The sequence below is a fragment of the Nerophis ophidion genome, linkage group LG23 (genome assembly GCF_033978795.1).
Source record: "Nerophis ophidion isolate RoL-2023_Sa linkage group LG23, RoL_Noph_v1.0, whole genome shotgun sequence".
Taxonomy (NCBI): domain Eukaryota; kingdom Metazoa; phylum Chordata; class Actinopteri; order Syngnathiformes; family Syngnathidae; genus Nerophis; species Nerophis ophidion.
In genome coordinates, this window is record NC_084633.1 from 32451879 (window position 1) to 32472998 (window position 21120).

Genomic DNA, 21120 nt, shown 5'->3' on the forward strand with positions numbered 1-21120 from the left:
GCACTGGCGCCACACCGAGGAGGATATACTTATTTAGACATTAAGTCAAGCACTTACAAAGGTGGAAAGGAGCTTCAGGCAATAATAAAACATAAAACAGGAAGGATAAAATGTTTTTTGAATCTTATTTTGGCATGTGTGTAATAACACAGACGAATGCTCTTAAAAAAGTCTGGATTGATCGGCCAGTGTGCAGGTGTACATTTATGCTGTATTTGAAGTCTATTTTTGACGGCGTCGGGGGGGGACTAGCGGTGACTACTTCAAGAGAAATATTTAAACAGTGTATATTTTCAAAAGATAAATTATGATACATTTGTAAAAGGTGAGGCATGTTTACATTTGCAAACTGGGAAAGCCTCCAGAATCAAGCATCTTGCAGACAGATTTAAAAAACGCTGTATAAAAAAGACTGCTGGAGCAAAATGTACACCAAAAAATATCTATACCAGTGGTGCCCACACTTTTTCTGCAGGTGGGATACTTTTCAACTGACCAAGTCTAGGGGATCTACCTCATTCATATATATAACTTATATGTTTTTTTTTATTTATTTATTTATTAAAGAGATGTTTTTGTTACTTTACAAGAAATACATTGGCAGCAAACTCCGTAGCTTGCTAGCTTGTGCACGCCACCTTTCTTAGACTCTTATTTTGTTAGCGCAGGCAGGATGAAGCAGCGCTTTTATTGTGAAGATGGGAATTGTACAGTCTGTCTTTAAAGTTTTGACGGGAGGTACGGCGCAAGAGTCTGTTGAAATAACGTGTTTCTCGCTTTCCTGTTAGTCATTTTTTTTTAAAATAATGAGCTTGTAGCAGCCAGCATCATCTCACAAGACCCTCGGGTGCCGTGAATGTCAATAAAGTGACGAAAGTGACGTCCTGGTGAAGATTGATGATTGCTAATTTTTAGGTCTATTTTTTCAATGCCTGGCTGAAGATCGACTGACACACCCTCCACGATCGACGTAATGGGCACCTCTGATCTAGACAATCCACAATGAAGTGTTTTACATGTAAATTAAAATCATAATAGGTCCCCTCTAAACAAGGTTCAATGTATTAAAAAATGTCATACCTTGCTCTCCGCGCCAAAATCTTTTGCCTCAACTTGGGCAACGATATCCAACCCGAGAGCAGACAGGGTGCTGCAAAGAGCCAGCCCAAGAGCCTGGCTTGGTAGACCCAAGAGCATCTGCCTAACAAATTCAGCTGTGAAAGCCTTGATAGGACGGGTCATTTGTTCCTCGCTGACCACTGCCCCACCGGAGCTTGTAGCATTCGTTTGCCGGTACAACGATTTCCCCAAACCAACTGGTCCATTTGAGGGTAAAAGTTCATCAGCAGGGGGCCCTTGACACACAAATAGTCATTAGAGAATCAGTGGGTGGCTATTAAAGACTTAGAAAAGTATATATGTCTAAACATTGACCTTTATTTGACAGTAAAGAAGTCTTACCTGACAGAGTTTGCGCAAATGAAGCACACATTTTAAAGAAATCTCTGATGGTCTGCAGTCTCTTTAGGAAAAAAACTTCTTCCATCAGTTCCCGCTGAGCGATACTGTCAAAGAAGTGGAGCTGTGCAGTGCGCGTTTCCCTCAGAACATCCACCTTTCTCCAGGCTGGTGGCACTTCCAGACAACTCAGCTAAGCATAGAGAACAAGGAAAATGGGCCACTGTCTGTATAGAACATTTAAATGGACTTCACCCAAAAAAGCTAGTTGTCAGCAAAACATTTTATCATAAATAGAAAATTACAGTAGTACCTTAATTTGGATTAGTAATCCGTTCCAAAAAATCAGACAGCAACCCACTTGAAATAATGTAAATCTAAATAGTACGTTCCAGAAACCAAAAACTATGAATACATTTGATGAAGAATAATTCTATACTTACATAGAGAAAACTATGTGAAATATATAGAAATGATGAATGATATGAATAAATGAAAATTCAACATTACTTTCTCATTAATTGAGCGGCGAGGGGGAGGGGAGAGCCACATGGATGCCACATAACTGCTCTACTAAAAATGTTTTCCTGAATTCAATAATGCGCTGACTTTTTGCCTCTATTGTGGCTTATTAGAATGACCTGAGAGCAAACAGACGGATTATCATAGTTAAGTGTAATATTTTCCTTAATGGTGATCAAATATAATAATTAAAAAAAAAAAGAGGCAAATTTAAGGCTAAACATACTGAAAACCAAATCGAAAAGAAAAAGTAGGATGTCAGAAAACCAATGTAAAACATCACCAAGTGCCAAAGTTCCATTGAGTATTGTCTAAAGCAGGGGTAGGGAACCTATGGCTCTAGAGCCAGATGTGGCTCTTTTAATGACTGCATCTGGCTCTCAGATAAATCTTAGCTGACATTGATTAACAATATAAGTCATTAGTAATTCCGCTGGTAATCAGTGTTGAAAATAACGTTCATAATATAAAACATTCTCATGCATCTTAATCCATCAATCTGTTTTGTTCCGGACCTGTTTATTAGAAATATTTTATTTATTACTGATTAACTTCAGAATAACAATGTTATTAAAAAGAATAAGACTTATTATACTCTAAAAATGTTGGTCTTACATAAAAATGCACACATTTAGTTGCATTCAATGTTATAAAATATTGTACGGCTCTCACGGAAATACATTTTAAAATATTTGGCTTTCATGGCTCTCTCAGCCAAAAAGGTTCCTGACCTCTGGTCTAAAGTCTACACAGCATAAATAATAAAACAGATTTCAGTAATGACTATGATTGAAGCAAGCAAACGTTTTTGTCGGGAGTACGACGTACCTAAAAAACTTTGAAAGCAACCACAAACTCTCCATACAAAACGAGATGTATACTAACTGTTGATGTTAATACATTTGTAATGAGTTACCTTTTCAGTGAGCTGTCCAAAGGCAGTCTCTAACTGAGTGAACATTCCATCAAAGGCAACCAGTAGCATTTGACCTGCAGACATCTTTGGTGAGTCCTGGGCTGTCCCATCCAAACTTCGTGGCTGGATCAGCTCTGAGTACTGGGCACGTAACATCCTGAAGGCACAAATACAACACATGACTGGCAACACTAAATGGTCCCTAGTGTGTGAATGTGAGTGTGAATATTGTCTGTCTGTGTTGGCGGTAGAAAATGGTGGATATAAATTACACATACTCTAATAACTTTATGTTCATGTCAATCTACCCTATTTCTAATTTAACTTTTATTCCACCCTCTGACATTTTTGTTTGTATTTTCTTTGACAACTATGTTGGCTATGTTTCAGCTTGTGGCATGATATTGTAATAACTCCTAACACTCCACATTTCTAAATCCATTGTCTTTCATATTAATTTCAATATTTTTTGAACTTGCATACATTCGTCCATTTTCTACCGCTTGTCCCTTTCCGGGTCGCGGGGGGTCCTGGAGCCTATCTACCATGAATGGATTTACGTGGACCCCGACTTAAACAAGTTGAAAAACTTATTCAGGTGTTATCATTTAGTGGTCAATTGTACGGAATATGTACTGAACTGTGCAATCTACTAATACAAGTTTCAATCAATCAATCAATCAATCAATCAATCTCAGCTGCATTCGGGCTTGACTTATTAATTTTGCACCCTTTCTGCGACATAATATCTCCTCCAGCAGCAGTCTTCTGTATGGCCAGTGGAGGATCAAGGCTGAGATATTCTGCCTGGTGTGGTAGACTTAGACTTCAGGGATTAATATCAAATAATTGGTAATATCTTTTCAACCAAGTTGTATTTATCACACCATTGGCTGCACATTAGGCTTGTTTGTTTGCATCAAAACAGTTGTTTTTCTTACTAAAATAGGCCAAAAACCATCCTTGCCCAGGTACACCCTCCTAGTTTTGGAAAATAAATATTTGTGGTTCTGGCACCAGCCGCTAGACTAGATCTGACTAATCTAAGTCTATGAACATAAATTGATGAAACCTACTCGGATGAGAGGTGAAACATCTTCTAAAATAATCCAGTTGTGATCGATTTGAATTTGAGATTACAATGACCTGGACGAATGAGAACATCCATAAACAAAATGATTCATGATTCATGCTAGTAACGGATCAATATCGGTATCGTCCAATGTTCAAGGCTCCAATATGGGTGTTGTATTGGAAATGCCAAAGTTGTATAAGGACACCCCTAATAATGTCAGCTCATGTTGAGACTTGGTGTGTTAAGGTTGCAAATTGTCTTTCTGATCAAATTAAACCTCAACTAAGTTGATATATGGGTGAACATGTATGATTTGCTCTGTCCTGGGGAAGCTTGCTGTATTAATTGGACAAAAATGGGGATTTTAAGAAAAACAGCCAGCCCTTTGTATCCTAAACCTATTCTCATAGGTGAAAAGGTCCATCTTGCTTAAGGCTCTGCTAGTAAAGGGTACATGGCACACAGGGGGAACCTGACCCCTGCTGGTTTGCAGAATTATTCCACAAGAGAAACATTTTTCCACAATGGTATACAGAAAAATGTATCCAGTTAGACATTTTCTGCATTAAAAATACTAAAACTAATTCAATGCAGGTTAAAATGCACTAAGCTATCAGAGTAAGAGATTGCCTCTTATCTTTGTGTAATAGCATTTGTTATATATGTTGTGTATATTATATACCAGTGGTCCCCAACCTTTTTGAGGCTGTGGACCGGTCAACGCTTGAAAATTTGTCCCACGGACCGGGGGAGGGTTTTCCATAGAGAAATAGAATCATGTGTGCTTACGGACTATATCCCTGCAGACTGCATTGATCTATAATGTATATATTGTGTTTTTTATGTTGATTTAATAATTTAAAAAAAAATAATAATTATATATATATATATATATATATATATATATATATATATATATATATATATATATATATATATATATATATATATATATACATATATATACACACACACACACACACACACACATATATATATATATATATATATAAATATATATATTTTTTAAATTTCTTGTGCGGCCCGGTATCAATCGGTCCACAGACCGGTACCAGGCCGCGCCTGGTGGTTGGGGACCACTGTTACAGTGGGGAAAAAAAAGTATTTAGGCAGCCACCGATTGTGCAAGTTCTCCCACTTGAAATGATGGCAGAGGTCTGTCATTTTCATCATAGGTACACTTCAACTGTGAGAGACAGAATGTGGAAAAAAATCCAGGAATTCACATTGTAGGAATTTTTAAGAATTTATTTGTAAATTATGGTGTAGAATAAGTATTTGGTCACTTCAAACAAGGAAGATCTTTGGCTCTCACAGACCTGTAACTTCTTCTTTAAGAAGCTCTTCTGTCCTCGACTCGTTACCTGTATTATTGGAAACTGATTGAACTCGTTATCTGTATAAATTTTTTTTTTTTTTTTTTTTCCAAGATGGCGCTGCTGTAGTGCCTGCTGTAGGCAGGAGCTCTGTGCTCTTGTGTCATCCTTTTGTGTTTCCCTCTTGTTTTCATGTGTTATTATATTTTTTTGCATTTTGGTCCGGGACCCTTTGGGACTGTGTGACAAGGGGTGGCACTTTCGTGACCGCTGTGGTGCTTTTTCTGTGGACTTTTGGATCTGCCTCCCGGGAGCCTTTTGGCCATGGAGACCAGCTGCAGGGTCTCTGCTACACCGGAGTCTGTTTGGAGGGACTGGAGGAGATGCGGATGAGGGGACAGGGCTGCGGAGCTAGCACTAAGCGCTGGGACGGAGAGGCTTTGTGGTGTCTCGACTGGGTGAGCAGGTGTCGGACACTTCAGTCACCTTGGACGTATCCTCGCTCATCCATGCGGACTGGACATTGGCCGAGAGTGGAGTCGGCTGTCTTGGTTGCTTTGTTGGGTCTGCTTCTGTCTCTGGCCATGCTCCCTCCTCCCCAGCGGACAATGGCGTGAAACACCGCAGAGGCCACCACAGTGGACATGTTTATTTTACTTTTTATTCATAGCTGTATGTAGAAGTGTCTGCTTGTATCTGCTGCTTTAATGTCTTTAATGTCCTCTGTGTTCTTTGATGTTTGATGTTTCCCTCTTACACACATGTAAGAGGGATGTGTACTATGGCCATGAGTTGTTTTTTTTTTTTTGTTGTTGTTTTTTTCCCTTGGCCTCAGTCTGCACCCCCACTACAGGGCCCAGGCTAAGACCGATTTTTTTTATTTTTTATTTTTTTTTATTTTAATCTTCTATTCTTTTCTCCCCCCCCCATGTTTACCTGTATGTCATCTTTTTTGTAAGGGGCGCTGGAAGCCGGCAGACCCGTCAGCGATCCTGTTCTGTCTCCCTGTAATGTTTGTCTGATCTTGAATGGGATTGTGCTGAAAATTGTAATTTTCCTGAAGGAACTCTCCTGACGGAATAAATAAAGTACTATCTAATCTAATCTAAAAGACACCTGTCCACAGCCTCAAACAGTCAGACCCCAAACTCCACTATGGCCAAGACCAAAGAGCTGTCGAAGGACACCAAGAAAAGAATTGTAGACCTGCACTAGACTGGGAAGAGTGAATCTACAATATGCAAGCAGCTTGGTGTGAAAAAATCCACTGTGGGAGCAATTATCAGAAAATTTAAGACATACAAGACCACTGATAATCTCCCTCGATCTGGGGCTCCACGCAAGATCTCATCCCGTGGGGTCAAAATGATCATGAGAACGGTGAGCAAAAATCCCAGAACCACACAGGAGGACCTGGTGAATGACCTGCAGAGAGCTGGGACCCAAGTAACAAAGGTTACTTCAGTAACACACTACGCCGACAGGGAATCAAATCCTGCAGTGCCAAACGTGTCCCCCTGCTTAAGCCAGTGCATGTCCAGGCCCGTCTGAAGTTTGCCAGACAGCACATGGATGATACAGCAGAGGATTGGGAGAATTTCATGTGGTCAGATGAAACCAAAATATAACGTTTTGGTATAAACTCAACTCGTCGTGTTTGGGGGAAGAAGAATACTGACATGGATCCCAAGATCACCATAACTACTGTGAAGCATGGGGGTGGAAACAGCATGCTTTGGGGCTGTTTTTCTGCTAAGTGGACAGGACGACTGATCTGTGTTAAGGAAAGAATGAATGGGGCCATGTATCGTGAGATTTTGAGCCAAAACCTCCTTCCATCAGTGAGAGCTTTGAAGATGAAACGTGGCTGGGTCTTTTAGCATGACAATGATCCCAAACACAGCGCCCGGGCAACGAAGGAGTTGCGCCGTAAGAAGCATTTGAAAGTCCTGGAGTCTCCAGACCTCAACCCCATAGAAAATCTGTGGAGCGAGTTGAAAGTCTGTGTTGCTCGGCGACAGCCCCAAAACATCACTGCTCTCGAGAAGATCTGCATAGAGGAATGGGCCAAAATACCAGCTACTGTTTGAGCAAACCTGGTAAAGACCTATAGTAATCGTTTGACCTCTGTTATTGCCAACAAAGGTTATATTACAAAGTATTGAGTTGAATTTTTGTTATTGACCAAATATTTATTTTCCACCATAATTTACCAATAAATTCTTTAAAATTCCTAAAATGTGAATTCCTGGATTTTTTTTTCACATTCTGTCTCTCACAGTTGAAGTGTACTTATGATGAAAATTACAGACCTCTGTCATCATTTTAAGTGGGAGAACTTGCACAATCGGTGGCTGACTAAATACTTTTTTGCCCCACTGTATATACTGTACATATATTATATACTTAATATATAATATGTAAATATTACATATATGTCTTATTTATATTGCTACTATGGTACATGTTTAGTCTACTTTATACCTTTTGTTTTCAAACTTTTTTTCCATCTTCTGCATTATCATTTCTATCCTTTGTAACTGAGCTACTGCGTGGAACAATTTCCCTTGTGGATCATTAAGGTTTGTTAAGTCTAATGTCTAAGTCTAAGGTGACAAAACTAATAGTGCAATATTAAATATGTCACATTTTTGTGCAATATTAAATATGTCACATTTTTAACAAATATCTTTTTTTACAATATGCCTGAAGCCAACATAGAGGAGCTACAGACTGAAAACTTTGGAAATAGCTGCTTCCTGCTGGGTCCTCTTTAGGGGGTTTTCAGTGCGATACATTTATGAGGTTGTAAGTGCACGCTCAAATCAACCCGGCTTACCTTGTGATGTCCAGACATTGTTTGTGCCCATCCTGGTCTAGGCCTGTGGTGGATAGCAGACTGTCTACCAAGCCTTGCAAGCCTAGACCATCAGAGCTCTGCTCCACCAGCTGCTCCAGCTCGGCCAACATGGACTCCAGGGTGGGCTCCCCTTTTACTACACAGCGCAGAGCCTCAGGAAAGATAATCTGACGGAAATTGGTGTTTAGCTCCTGCAGTGAAAAAAAACCCACTGCATTTCAGTTGACACAATTGACATGGGGAAAAAGAAATTGAAGTAAAAGGAAGTTAAAGTACCAATGATTGTCACACACACACTAGGTGTGGTGAAATTTGTCCTCTGCATTTGACCCATCCCGTGGATCACCCTCTGGGAGGTGAGGGGGGCAGTGGGCAGCAGCAGTGCCACGCCCGGGAATCATTTATGGTGAATTCCAACCCTTGATGCTGAGTGCCAAGTAGGGAGGCAATGGGTCCCATTTTTTTATAGTCTTTGGTACCGATCTCAGGGCCGACACTAACCACTAGGCCACTGAGTAGGTAAGAAACAAGGTGATTGGCATTTAACTGTATCTATTAATATAATTTCAGATTAGGCTACTTTGTGAGTAAAATACTTCAATAATTCAATAACAGTCTGTAATTGCATTTTAGATATTACATCCTCGATGGCAGATAACTCTTTTACAGCTTAACCAGGACGAGACTGAAGTTTTACTTGTTGGTCCTGAAGTCCTGAGAGAGAAAAATGCTACACACATTGTCTTTAACTCCGTCACGCCGAATAAAAAATCTGGGCATCAATTTGACTCTGACCTTAGTATTATACCAAATATAAGAAATATAACAAAAATGTTTTTTAATTATTTAAGACTATAGCAAAAGTTTGCCTAATTCTCTCTCAAGAGAACACAGACGCTAATACATGCTTTTATTACTAGTCGTTTGGATTATTCTACCGCCCTGCTTCCTGGTCTTCCTAAAAAAGTTATAGCACCTTTACAACTACGCCAAAATTCGGAGGCACGTGTCCTAAGGAAAACCAGAAGGCGGTCCCACATTACATCAGTTTTAAAATCTCTGCATTGGCTCCCTTTGTGTATCAGTATCAAATCTAAGGTTTTTCTTATGGTTTATGAATGTTTTTATGTATAATATGGTATTATCTTGTCTTTCCGATTTGCTATTAGCCTATTAACCTTCGCGGACCTTGAGATCCTCCGGCAATCATCTAAATATTCCAAAAGTCAGGACACAAAGTCACGGGATGGCATCTTTCCGCTATCATGGCCCCCGTCTATGGAACAGTTTACTGGACAACCTCAGGGCTGCAGAGAATGTTAATGATTTTAAGAGCAGGCTTAAGACCCACCTTTTTGATTTGGCTTTTACCTAATATTTATTCATTTTATTGAAGTCATTCGTACTTTACTTTTTATCTTAATAGTTATGCAATAGCTTATTAAAATGTATTTATAATACTGTATATTAGGGCTGTGAATCTTTGGGTATCCCACGATTCGATTCAATATCGATTCTTGGGTCACGATTCAATAATATCGATTTTTGATTCGATTCGATTCAAAAACGATATTTTTCTGATTCAAAACGACTCTGTATTCATTCAATACATAGGATTTCAGCAGGATCTACCCCAGTCTGCTGACATGCAAGCAGAATAGTAGATTTAAAAAAAAAAAAAAAAAAAGCTTTTATAATTATAAAGGACACTGTTTTATCAACTGATTGCAATAATGTAAATTTGTTTTAAACTATTAAACAAACCAAAAATATGACTTATTTTATCTTTGTGAAAATATTGGACACAGTGTGTTTTCAAGCTTATGAGATGCGATGCAAGTGTAAGCCACTGTGACACTATTCTTTTTATTATTTTTATAAATGTCTAATGATAATGTCAATGAGGGATTTTAATCACTGCTATGCCGAAATTATAACTAATATTGATACTGTTGTTGATAATATTCATTTTTGTTTCACTACTTTTGGTTTGTTCTGTGTCGTGTTTGTGTCTCCTCAATTGCTCTGTTTATTGCAGTTCTGAGTGTTGCTGGTTCAGGTTTGGTTTTGGAATTGTATTGCATTGTTGTGGTATTGATGTGTAGTGGTTTGATGGATTAATTAAAAAAAACAAAAATTTTTTTTTTTTTTTTTTTTAAACATTTTTTAAAAAATCGATTTTTAGAAAAAGGAGACTCGAATCTGAATCGCACAACGTATTCGAATCGTTTTTTTCCCACACCCCTACTGTATATTCATTTTCATCTTCATATGTTTTACTTGTATTTTATCCTCTATTCCTACTCCTGGTTCTTACTATTTTACAGGTTTCAATATTTTTACTTTCCAGCGTTCCTCGGAGGGAGCCATCTGCAGCATCCTGGTGGCCGTGGTGTAATAACTTCCTGGTGCAGATGGCTCCCGGGATAGTGTTATCTCACCTGTCTCCTCTGTACTCAGTCATGCATTCATTTGTTCATATATGTGCATATGTGTGGTTTTTGTGTGCGTGCATGACAAGGAATCTGGATCATCAGGGTGATGTTTTTTAGTCTGTAAAGAACTTTGTTTTTTTTAAGTATAAAAATCGCTCAATAAAAAAAGTTTGATTGATTGATTAAGGTAACGTGAGAATTCACAATTCTTATTTTCAGCTATTAAGGGATTTGGTAAGGGAATAAAGCTGCAACCTTACTGACATTTAAGCCTTGGTGGAACTCAAGTGTAAATTAGTATCAGCAAAATACACAACCCTACTCCGTAGTCTTTCTTAAAATAACCGAATGTACGGTGTAAGCATTGTGGACTGAGGCTACAACTCCAGTACCTGCAAACAGGTATACACAGCATTGGCCATGTAAACAGCCTGGATGGTGGCAGAGGGTGACAAGAGCTCCAGATCGTGAGGCAGGAGTGGGCAGCGTTGCAGCAGTGTTGCCAAGGCGCTGACATTTCCCATCATACTGCAGAGCTCCTCAAGGAACCATGCCCCATCTCGAGACAAGAGGTCCACCAGCTGTTCTCCGGCACTTGCAGCTGCACTCTCCATCACCAGGTTCCGCCTAAAAAAAACGAGAAGTTATCTTATGTTATTCCCCTTTTATTTACTGAGCTACAGTTAAAAAGGGTTTTATAATATGTAATATATATATATATATATATATATATATATATATATATATATATATATATATATATATATATATATATACATATGGGATTCTTGCAGCGTCTTATAGTGATTTAGTATCATTAATTAATTCACTACTGCTTATCCAAATCAGGGTTACAGGTGAGCTAGAGCCTATTACAGATGACGCATTCACAGTATGCCAGGGGTGCTCAAACAAAAAAGGGGGGGCTGGGGTGTGTGTAAACAGGGGGTGGGTGTGGGCTTTGACACATTTTGTGCAAAATAATATGCTAGGATATCTGAACAAAACATCCACTTCTTAGCTTTGTGTTACAGGTAACATAGCAAACTGGTGTTACACAATAAGAGGTTTTAATATATTTAACAAAATTAATTTTCATTAAACAAAAATGTGGATCTGGACCTGCACAGTGAGCAGAGAGCCGAGGTGATGATTCCTGCCAAGCTCAGTGAGCCTGACTCTCCATTTTCATGCAGGAAGACCGCGATGCAGCGTTCTATCTCCTTGAGCTGCTCCTCACAGGCTGCTGCTGTTGTACCCTCGGCTTTCAGTCGCTCGGCTTGGTGCATGACACGCTCGTTGGTGTCTGCCACTTGCCGTTGTATGGTCAGCTCCACACTGGACAGAAACTGGCAGGAGGCTGCAGTCAACTGGGGGGCAAACAGCACTTCATATCTGTGCACAAAGGAAGACATAACAGCCAAAGAAATGTTACATATGTGCAACAGATAAGAGTAATCATTTAACCATTTTAATGCACAAATGACAACATATGCATAATTGTTACAATTGCCATAATGTGCCTTTTTGTTTCAGGTTTTCCCATAGCCATTGATACAACTGAAAGGAAAGCTAATGATTGTGACTCCATCCTAACGACTGTCAGGCAGGTAGAAGTCTCTCTTCTCTGCATCTCAACAGCAATCTTTTTGCCACACAATCCTGCAATGCTTTTAAGGGGAATCCACCCTAATGACTGGTGTTGGTGTTGTATTTCACAGACAGAGCCTCCGGACTTCAAAAATAACCTTTTTAAACACTATTGTGTGAGCACTAATACCTACAAAATATTGCTGCATTCGAAAAAGCAAATGTGTTTACTTTCCAATAACATTAATACATTGATTTGAAGTCAAAGACATACTGCCAATGAATATTCTAAAAAAAACTAAGTCGCAGCGATATTTTACAGTAAATTGCAGTCAATATATAGCTAGTGATGCATAACAATTTTGGGAAAGATGATTAATAACAATATCAATGCAACATTTTTAAAAATAATTTTAGTACTCTTTTGTTGTTCATTGTCCCCAAACTTTATACCTGCTAGAATCACTTACAACAGAAAGAATGCACAGATAATCCTTCCTGCTGTGCACTTTTACCGGCCATCTACTTTTTCAGCAAACCAATAGGTGGCGAGTATAGCATGAAACACTAGCATCAATTGTAGGGACTGATGCACAACAGTTATATAAAACACTCATGCATTTAGAAGATCGCTGTCCACTATAGAGATTATGTATGTGTCCATAACACATATGACCATTTAACAGTATATAAATGTATGTACTTTATCCTCAAGAATTTTATGTCAAGTGGAACTTTCTCAATCTAAAGTTCGTAGGGACAACTTGATAGGTTAAGTATCTGACCCAAGTGGGCTGCAGAAAAAAAATAGTAAAAGTACATGTTCCAAAGCAGTTCCAACAATCTGTATTGCCAATTCAAGCTTTGGTACAAGACTATTTGGAATGAAAAAAATATATTTTGTCATAACTATGCAGAAAAAGTGGGGTCACTTTGTTCATTGACTTACTGGCTTATTGACTTTATGGGCTGTGCAAAATGGCCCAAAAGTCAAAACTACTTTTTGTTGAGTTGCAGTACAATCAAAAGTTAAGTCAAAACAGCATATTACATTCTTTTTTCAACAATTGGCCTTCAAGTCTTTATAAAAAAATAGAAAAAATATTAAGTCCTTCTTACTGTCTGTAGATGTGCTGGCAGTGCTCAACGGTCATATCGCTCAGCATTTCTTCCAACCAGGCTTTCCACTGATGGGCCCGATGGCGCAAGAGGGTAGCTCGTGGGTACAGCAAAGCCACAGTTGCATAGCTGTGCAGCTGCTCCAAGCAAATTCTTAGGGCCCCACGGCGCTGCTGCAGCATGGAGCTCACCTCCGCCTCAAGGCTCTCACACTGGCTTATCAGGTGAGCTTGACCTGCATTCTGCAGGAAGGCTGTAGCTGGCACGTAGCTAGGAGGACCTAAAGAAGAAACATAATTTAAAACCTATTTTTAAGATGGGTTGGACATTAGAAGACAACATGGTCCAATTTGCATAATTTGTCATGACACCTAAAGTGATCAAAAAACATGAAATGCAAAACAAATGTTTTGAAATAAAAAAATTTACCTTCTTTTTGGCATTTAGAGTTCATGTCAAGTCTCCAGAAATGTCCAATACACAAGAAAAGGGGTCTCCAACAAGTAAATTACCACCAGATTTTAAGGACCGTAGCCCATCTATTACAGTTAGCTGTTTAATTCAGATATTCTGACTCTCCTTAATGTCAATTTACCACATAAAACATAAAATCAAAGAGTGCACAGCATGTGTGGAGACTGGCTTTGTAAATATATAATTTAAATGTTGCCTTGCTAGTCATATAAACACCATTTTTTTTGTCATTACAGCTTTTATGTAGTGATGAAAATGAAGACCTCAGGTCCAGAGTCTGATTACTCCTTAATACAGTGCAGCGTATATTGTGATGTGTAATAGTGGTGTAATTTTGTGTGCACCATAATTTCCGGACCATAAACCGCACTTGAATGCACATAAGGCGCATTTAAGTGGTCATATTATGATTCTTTTATTTTCTACATTCAAAACACTTCCTTGTGGTCTACATAACATGTAATGGTGGTTCCTTGGTCAAAATGTTGCTTAGACTGTTTTAGAGGCCGTCTTCAAGCTGCTTTAAGACTCTCTTGTTTTGTGGGTGGCATTATTTACGTGGCTCTACTTGGAAAGCATTCCCCCCCATCATCTTTGTTGTACCAGCAGTTTTTAGTGCTTCCATAGAGAGTCTACTGACAGACACAAGTTCAAACTATACATTACTTTGTATTACAGATGGCAACAGCAGGGGATTAATTCTCTACAACAGGGGCCACCAACCTTTTTGAAACCAAAAGCTACTTCTTGGGTACTGATTAAAGCGAAGGGCTACCAGTTTGATACACACTTAAATAAATTGCCAGAAATAGCCAATTTGCTCAATTTACCTTTAATAAATAAATCTATATATATATAAAAAAAAATGGGTATTTCTGTCTGTCATTCCGTCGTACATTTTTTTTCCTTTACGGAAGGTTTTTTGTAGAGAATAAATGATGAAAAAAAACACTTAATTGAACGGTTTAAAAGAGGAAAAAACACGGAAAAAATTAACATTAAATTTTGCAACATAGTTTATCTTCAATTTCGACTCTTTAAAATTCAAAATTCAACCGAAAAAAATGGAGAAAAACTAGCTAATTCGAATCTTTTTGAAAAAATAAAAAAAAGAATATATGGAACATCATTCATCATTTTTCTTGATTAAGATTAATTTTAGAATTTTGATGACATGTTTTAAATAGGTTAAAATCCAATCTGCACTTTGTTAGAATATATAACAAATTGGACCAAGCTATATTTCTAACAAAGACAATTCATTATTTCTTCTAGATTTTCCAGAACAAAAATTTTAAAAGAAATTCAAAAGACTTTGAAATAAGATTTAAATTTGGTTCTACAGATTTTGTAGATTTGCCAGAATATTTTTGGGGAATTTTAATCATATTAAGTTTGAATAAATATTTCACAAATATTGTCGAAAAAACAGAAGCTAAAATGAAGAATTAAATTAAAATTTATTTATTATTCTTTAAAATAAAAAAAATACTTGAACATTGATTTAAATTGTCAGGAAAGAAGAGGAAGGAATTTAAAAAGGTAAAAAAGGTATATGTGTTTAAACATTTTAGAATCATTTTTGAGGTTGTATTTTTTCTCTAAAATTGTCTTTCTGAAAGTTATAAGAAGCAAAGTAAAAAAATCAATGAATTGATTTCAACAAATGAAGACCAAGTCTTTAAAATATTTTTGGGGATTTTCAAATTCTATTTGAGTTTTGTCTCTCTTAGAATTAAAAATGTCGAGCAAAGCGAGACCAGCTTGAGTAATATTTTAAAAATAGAGGCAGCTCACTGATAAATGCTGCTATATGAGCTATTATAGAACAGGCCAGCGGGCTACTCATCTGGTCCTTACGGGCTACTTGGTGCCCACAGGCACCGCGTTGGTGACCCCTGCTCTACAACAACAAGAGGACAGACAAAAACAAGGCGCTTATTAACTGCAGCGCGGACTACAAAAGCGGATGCGTGCACATTTTTGGTACTTATGCAGATCCCAAATACATCAGCAGGTAACAATAGGTAAGAAAAGTTCATTTTGCATAATATTGTGAAGCCAAACACCAGAAGGTGCCATTTTGGGGTCCTTATACACACACATCATAATACCGTATGTTGAAGCACAGTACATCTGACTACAGTAGCCGTAATGCTCCGCGTTCCATTAAGTGGTGCGGTTTCGTAGTTTACCAAAATTGTACGAAAACATTTGACAGATTTTTGAGGGCCCTGTGTAATGTTCTACAACGAAACATCAAAAATTTGGTGTTGCTTGTTTACAAGTCTTGCTAGCGTAATTTATTTAACAGGCGACAACCTGCAGTCCAAACGCATCGCTTATGTGTGTGTGATAGCTACTGGACACACTTATTACACCAAGTACCAAATAAAATTGCTTTGAGGTTGTCAAGCACAACCAGAATTAATACATACATACATTAGGCACACCAGGTTATGAGGCGCTAGGGGTGTAACGGTACGTGTATTTGTATTGAACCGTTTTGGTACGGGGATTTCGGTTCGGTTCGGAGGTAACCTGAACGACACGAACATAATAATTAGCGCACCGCACGTTGTGTAAACAATGCACACCGAGGCACCACGAATTGATTTACGTGGACCCCGACTTAAACAAGTTGAAAAGCTTATTCAGGTTTTACCATTTAGTGGTTAATTGTACGGAATATGTACTGTACTGTGCAATCTACAAATAAATGTTTCGATCAATCAAAAAAACAACAACACACTGCATGCTAACAACGACTGGGCTACGATGGACTGACCACAGCAACATTTGTGAGGGAGAGGCAGAGACAGAGAGAGCGAGAGAATTATGATAAATGCGCATGCGTCGCCAGGCTCTGCTTTTTACCCATACATTTATCAGATTTTATTTTTTTATTATCTATAGCACTGGTGTCAAAATTGTGCCCCGGAGGCCATTTGCGGCCCACAGCTAATGTTTTAAAGGCCCGCAGCACATTCTAAAAATACTATTAAAATAAACAAAAACATAAACAAAAGTGAAATAAAAAAGCTTAAAGGCTAAATGTAATTTAGAAAAAGTTGCAACATTGACTAATAAAACAAAGCTGTTTTTTTCTTCTTTCAAACTGTCATTGCTCAAAACATAATATTGAATCAAAATCAATGTTATTATGAATTATTGACCTATCCAAAGTTCCCATTACTTCACATCAAATATTCCACTAAGAAAAATATTTTTGGCGGAAGATTTAGCAAATTTTTTAAATAATCAAAAAATATATATTTTGTTGTTTTCTTACTGTACCAAAAATGAACCGAACCGTGACCTCTGAACCGAGGTAAGTACCGAACCGAAATTTTTGTGTACTGTTACACCCCTATGAGGCGCACAGCTGATTTTTGAAAAAATGCAAGAATTATAAGTGTGTCTTATAGTCCGAAAAATACGGTTTGTTTGTGCATAGGAAACACAATAGAATCGTATGTGTGAAATTCAGTTATTTGCACTAAGAGGAATTGTGTGTTTGGGTTATAGTGGCATGCATTGTGTACCTTTGTGCGGTATAAATGGTACCACCAAATTATTTTACCGCCACAAATAAATTCAGACTAACACAAATAAATGAATGTATGACAAACACTGGAGTGAAAATGTTGATGATCCTCACCGAGATCTATGGGGCTGCTGATATCCTGCAGGAGAGCAGCCAGCTGAGTGGTCTCCAAGTTGGAAAATGCTGCCTGATACTGTGAAATCCATTGATCCAGGTCAGCCAGCTTGCTTTGAATGGCCTCCTGGACAGTTCGCTGTCGTGATTGTAGCTGAGTGTGTTCAGAGTACCTGTAAAAAGGAGGCAATTTGTATTTGTGGTACTTTCGGTTCAGAAAACATAAAAAGTTTGTGTACGTGATCATTTTGTTGTGCTGACCTTTGCTCCAAAGTGAGAATTAGATGGTTTGGGTGGTTCTCAGCTCCTTCCAGGAAGGTCACCTCCTCTTGAAGCTTTGCTTGTAGTTTCTCCCCCTCGCAGAGCAGATCCTGAAGGACCAAGTACTCCTCCACAGCCTCTTCCACTTTTGGCAGGACTGCCAGCATTTCATCACGATTCTTAAACCAGTTCACCTTTGCAAATTGCAAACAGTCAACCAATCACATCTTTTGTTTCAGGAACTGCAGTGTTCAATACTCAAAGAACACATTAAATGTAACAGTACTAAAAACTAATTTGTGTTAAAATGCTCGACCATTGACTTAGTTTTAGACTTTACCTTAATCTCAGCCACTCTGGAAGAGTAGAGGGAGCGTGTGATTTCTCTCTCCATCTCCCGCTTGCTCTGTTTACTGTCTGCCTGTTGACCCCCTCCTCCATAGACCGCTCCAGCAAAGCCCACCTCTCCCCCAGCAGTCCAATCCACCAGTGGATCATAGACAAAGGCCTCCAGCAGGGTCAGGAGGGTCTCTCTGCCTCGACGCATCATCTGAATAACCTGACAAAAGGAAAAGAAAACTTCCTTAAAACATTTTTATGGACAAAGATCTTAACACATTTTACTCAACATTGCACAAGATATAAAATGTATTTCTTTTGTTTACCTATTTGCTAATGGTTACTGTTAACACCTTCCATTTCTCTTTTTCTACACCACTTTATAAAAAGTCACATTTTATCAATGAATTTGGCCCTTGTCCAGATTTTATTCCACTATTTAGTTTAGCCTAATATTGTTACCAATTCTAACTCATTTATATACTGTATTTGCCTTTGATTCAAATCGATTGTTTACATTGGACAAGCTAGCTATATGTGTGTGTGTGTATATGTATGTAATATATATAATATATATATATATATATATATATATATATATATATATATATATATATATATATATATATAAAATACACACATATATATATATACATATATATATATACACATTTATATATACACACAGAGCTAGCTTGTGCGTGTATGTATGTATGTACGTACGTGTATGTATATTCACGCGCACGTACACGCACTCTTTTCAACCAATTATTTACTCAGTTTTTTATCTCTTCCACACATCTCCTTAATTGCTGCATAAGCTTTCTATCCATTGATACACATTCTCTCGTCTTTTTTCTTTAGATTAGGCAATAGTGACACCTAAACACAAAGTAATTATTGTTAGTGATAACATGTAAAACATTATGGCGTGAATGAATTGTCAGTAATAGATATGGAGAGGACATTGGATTAGGTAAGGTATGCTTCTTCCCACTCCCACTTGAATTATGTAAATGTTTAAGGTACCTTAAAAAAAGACAAAGTTGTTCTTGGTAATGAAAATTGGAAACCTTAAATAGTTGCACTTTGAAAATAGAAGTGAAAATATAATACGTATTTATCTTCAACTGTAACTATGCAATCTCATCTATCATGGAGAGGCTGATGGTTTGAAGGGCCAGTCTTGATTTATCAACACAACGTATTAAAACACTTATAAAAGCAAACAATTATGTGGGATTTGTTTCAAAATGGAGGAAAAGGTAGAGACAGCTTAATCAATCGTGGATGGCAAAAGCAGTAGTGATATTTTGCTTCAGGTTGTCGATGACCCAAAGAGGGGCTCTTTTGGAGAAACTATAATATGAAACATGTTTTCAGTTATTTCACCTTTTTTTGTTAAGAACATAACTCCACATGTGTTCATTCATAGTTCTGATGCCTTCAGTGACAATCTACAATGTAAATAGTCATGAAAATAAAGAAAACGCATTGAATTACAAGGTGTGTCCAAACTTTTGGCCTGTATTGTATATGGAAACCAACAAAAATGATCAAACAGAAAACAATTCTAAAAATATAGCTCAGAGAAATCCAACAATGCTTTTGAATTGTGGTTCAGGAGAACTTAAAGGCCTACTGAAATGAGATTGTCTTATCTAAACGGGGATAGCAGGTCCATTCTATGTGTCATACTTGATCATTTCGCGATATTGCCATATTTTTGCTGAAAGGATTTAGTAAGAACATCGACGATAAAGTTCGCAACTTTTGGTCGCTAATAAAAAAGCCTTGCCTTTACCGGAAATAGCAGACAATGTGAGTGTGACATCACGGGTTGTAGGGCTCCTCACATCCTCACATTGTTTACAATCATAGCCAGCGGCAGCTAGAGCTGTTCGGACCGAGAAAGCGACAATTTCCCCATTAATTTGAGCGAGGATGAAAGATTTGTGGATGAGGAAATTTAGAGTGAGGAACTAGAAAAAAATAAAATAAAACTTTAAAAAATAAAAAGGCGAGGGCAGTGAGAGCGATTCAGATGTGGTTAGACACATTTATTAGGATAATTCTGGAAAATCCCTTATCTGTCTATTTTATTACTAGTCTTTTAGTGAGATTATAAAGTACCTGAAAATCTAAGGGGTGTGGCCATGGGTGTGTTGAGGCCAAAGACTCTGAGGGAAGTCACGCAGCAGCAGCAAGACGGAAGCTACGCTGATGTCTCCGGTAAGAGCTGACTTAATGCCACAATTTTCTCACCGAAAACTGCCGGTTGACATTCGGTCGGGATCCATGATCGCTTGATCGCTCTGATCCATAGTAAAGCTTCATCTTCGTATTTATCTTCAACTGTAACTATGCAATCTCATCTATCATGGAGAGGCTGGTGGTTTGAAGGGCCAGTCTTGATTTATCAACACAATGTATTAAAACACTTATAAAAGCAAACAATTATGTGGGATCTGTTTCAAAATGGAGGAAAAGATAGAGACAGCTTAATCAATCGTGGATGGCAAAAGCAGTAGTGATATTTTGCTTCAGGTCCTCGATGACCCAAAGAGTGGCTCTTTTGGAGAAACTATAATATGAAACATGTTTTCAGTTATTTCACCTTTTTTTGTTAAGTACATAACTCCACATGTGTTCATTCATAGTTCTGATGCCTTCAGTGACAATCTACAATGTAAATAGTCATGAAAATAAAGAAAACGCATTGAATTACAAGGTGTGTCCAAACTTTTGGCCTGTATTGTATATGGAAACCAACAAAAATGATCAAACAGAAAACAATTCTAAAAATATAGCTCAGAGAAATCCAACAATGCTTTTGAATTGTGGTTCAGGAGAACTTAAAGGCCTACTGAAATGAGATTGTCTTATCTAAACGGGGATAGCAGGTCCATTCTATGTGTCATACTTGATCATTTCGCGATATTGCCATATTTTTGCTGAAAGGATTTAGTAAGAACATCGACAATAAAGTTAATGGGGAAATTGTCACAAGGAAACACAGACTGTGTTTGTGTGGCTAAAGGCTAAAAGCTTCCCACCTACATCTTTCTACTTT

General features: G+C 37.9%; 1 protein-coding gene across 4 annotated transcripts in view; it reads right to left on the reverse strand.

Annotated features, from left to right (window-relative positions):
- The window catches only part of smg1 (SMG1 nonsense mediated mRNA decay associated PI3K related kinase), a 101236-nt gene that overhangs the window by 22266 nt on the left and 57850 nt on the right, over window positions 1-21120 (reverse strand). For all 4 annotated transcript variants that reach the window (XM_061884179.1, XM_061884178.1, XM_061884176.1 and 1 more), the window contains exons 45-54: window positions 18049-18267; window positions 17709-17902; window positions 17448-17620; window positions 13313-13592; window positions 11726-11998; window positions 10996-11230; window positions 8148-8359; window positions 2897-3053; window positions 1462-1651; window positions 1081-1355 (exon numbers count right to left, since the gene is read on the reverse strand). In XM_061884179.1, coding sequence (XP_061740163.1) covers window positions 1081-1355; window positions 1462-1651; window positions 2897-3053; window positions 8148-8359; window positions 10996-11230; window positions 11726-11998; window positions 13313-13592; window positions 17448-17620; window positions 17709-17902; window positions 18049-18267 — 2208 coding nt within the window. The remainder of the gene's footprint in view (window positions 1-1080; window positions 1356-1461; window positions 1652-2896; window positions 3054-8147; window positions 8360-10995; window positions 11231-11725; window positions 11999-13312; window positions 13593-17447; window positions 17621-17708; window positions 17903-18048; window positions 18268-21120) is intronic.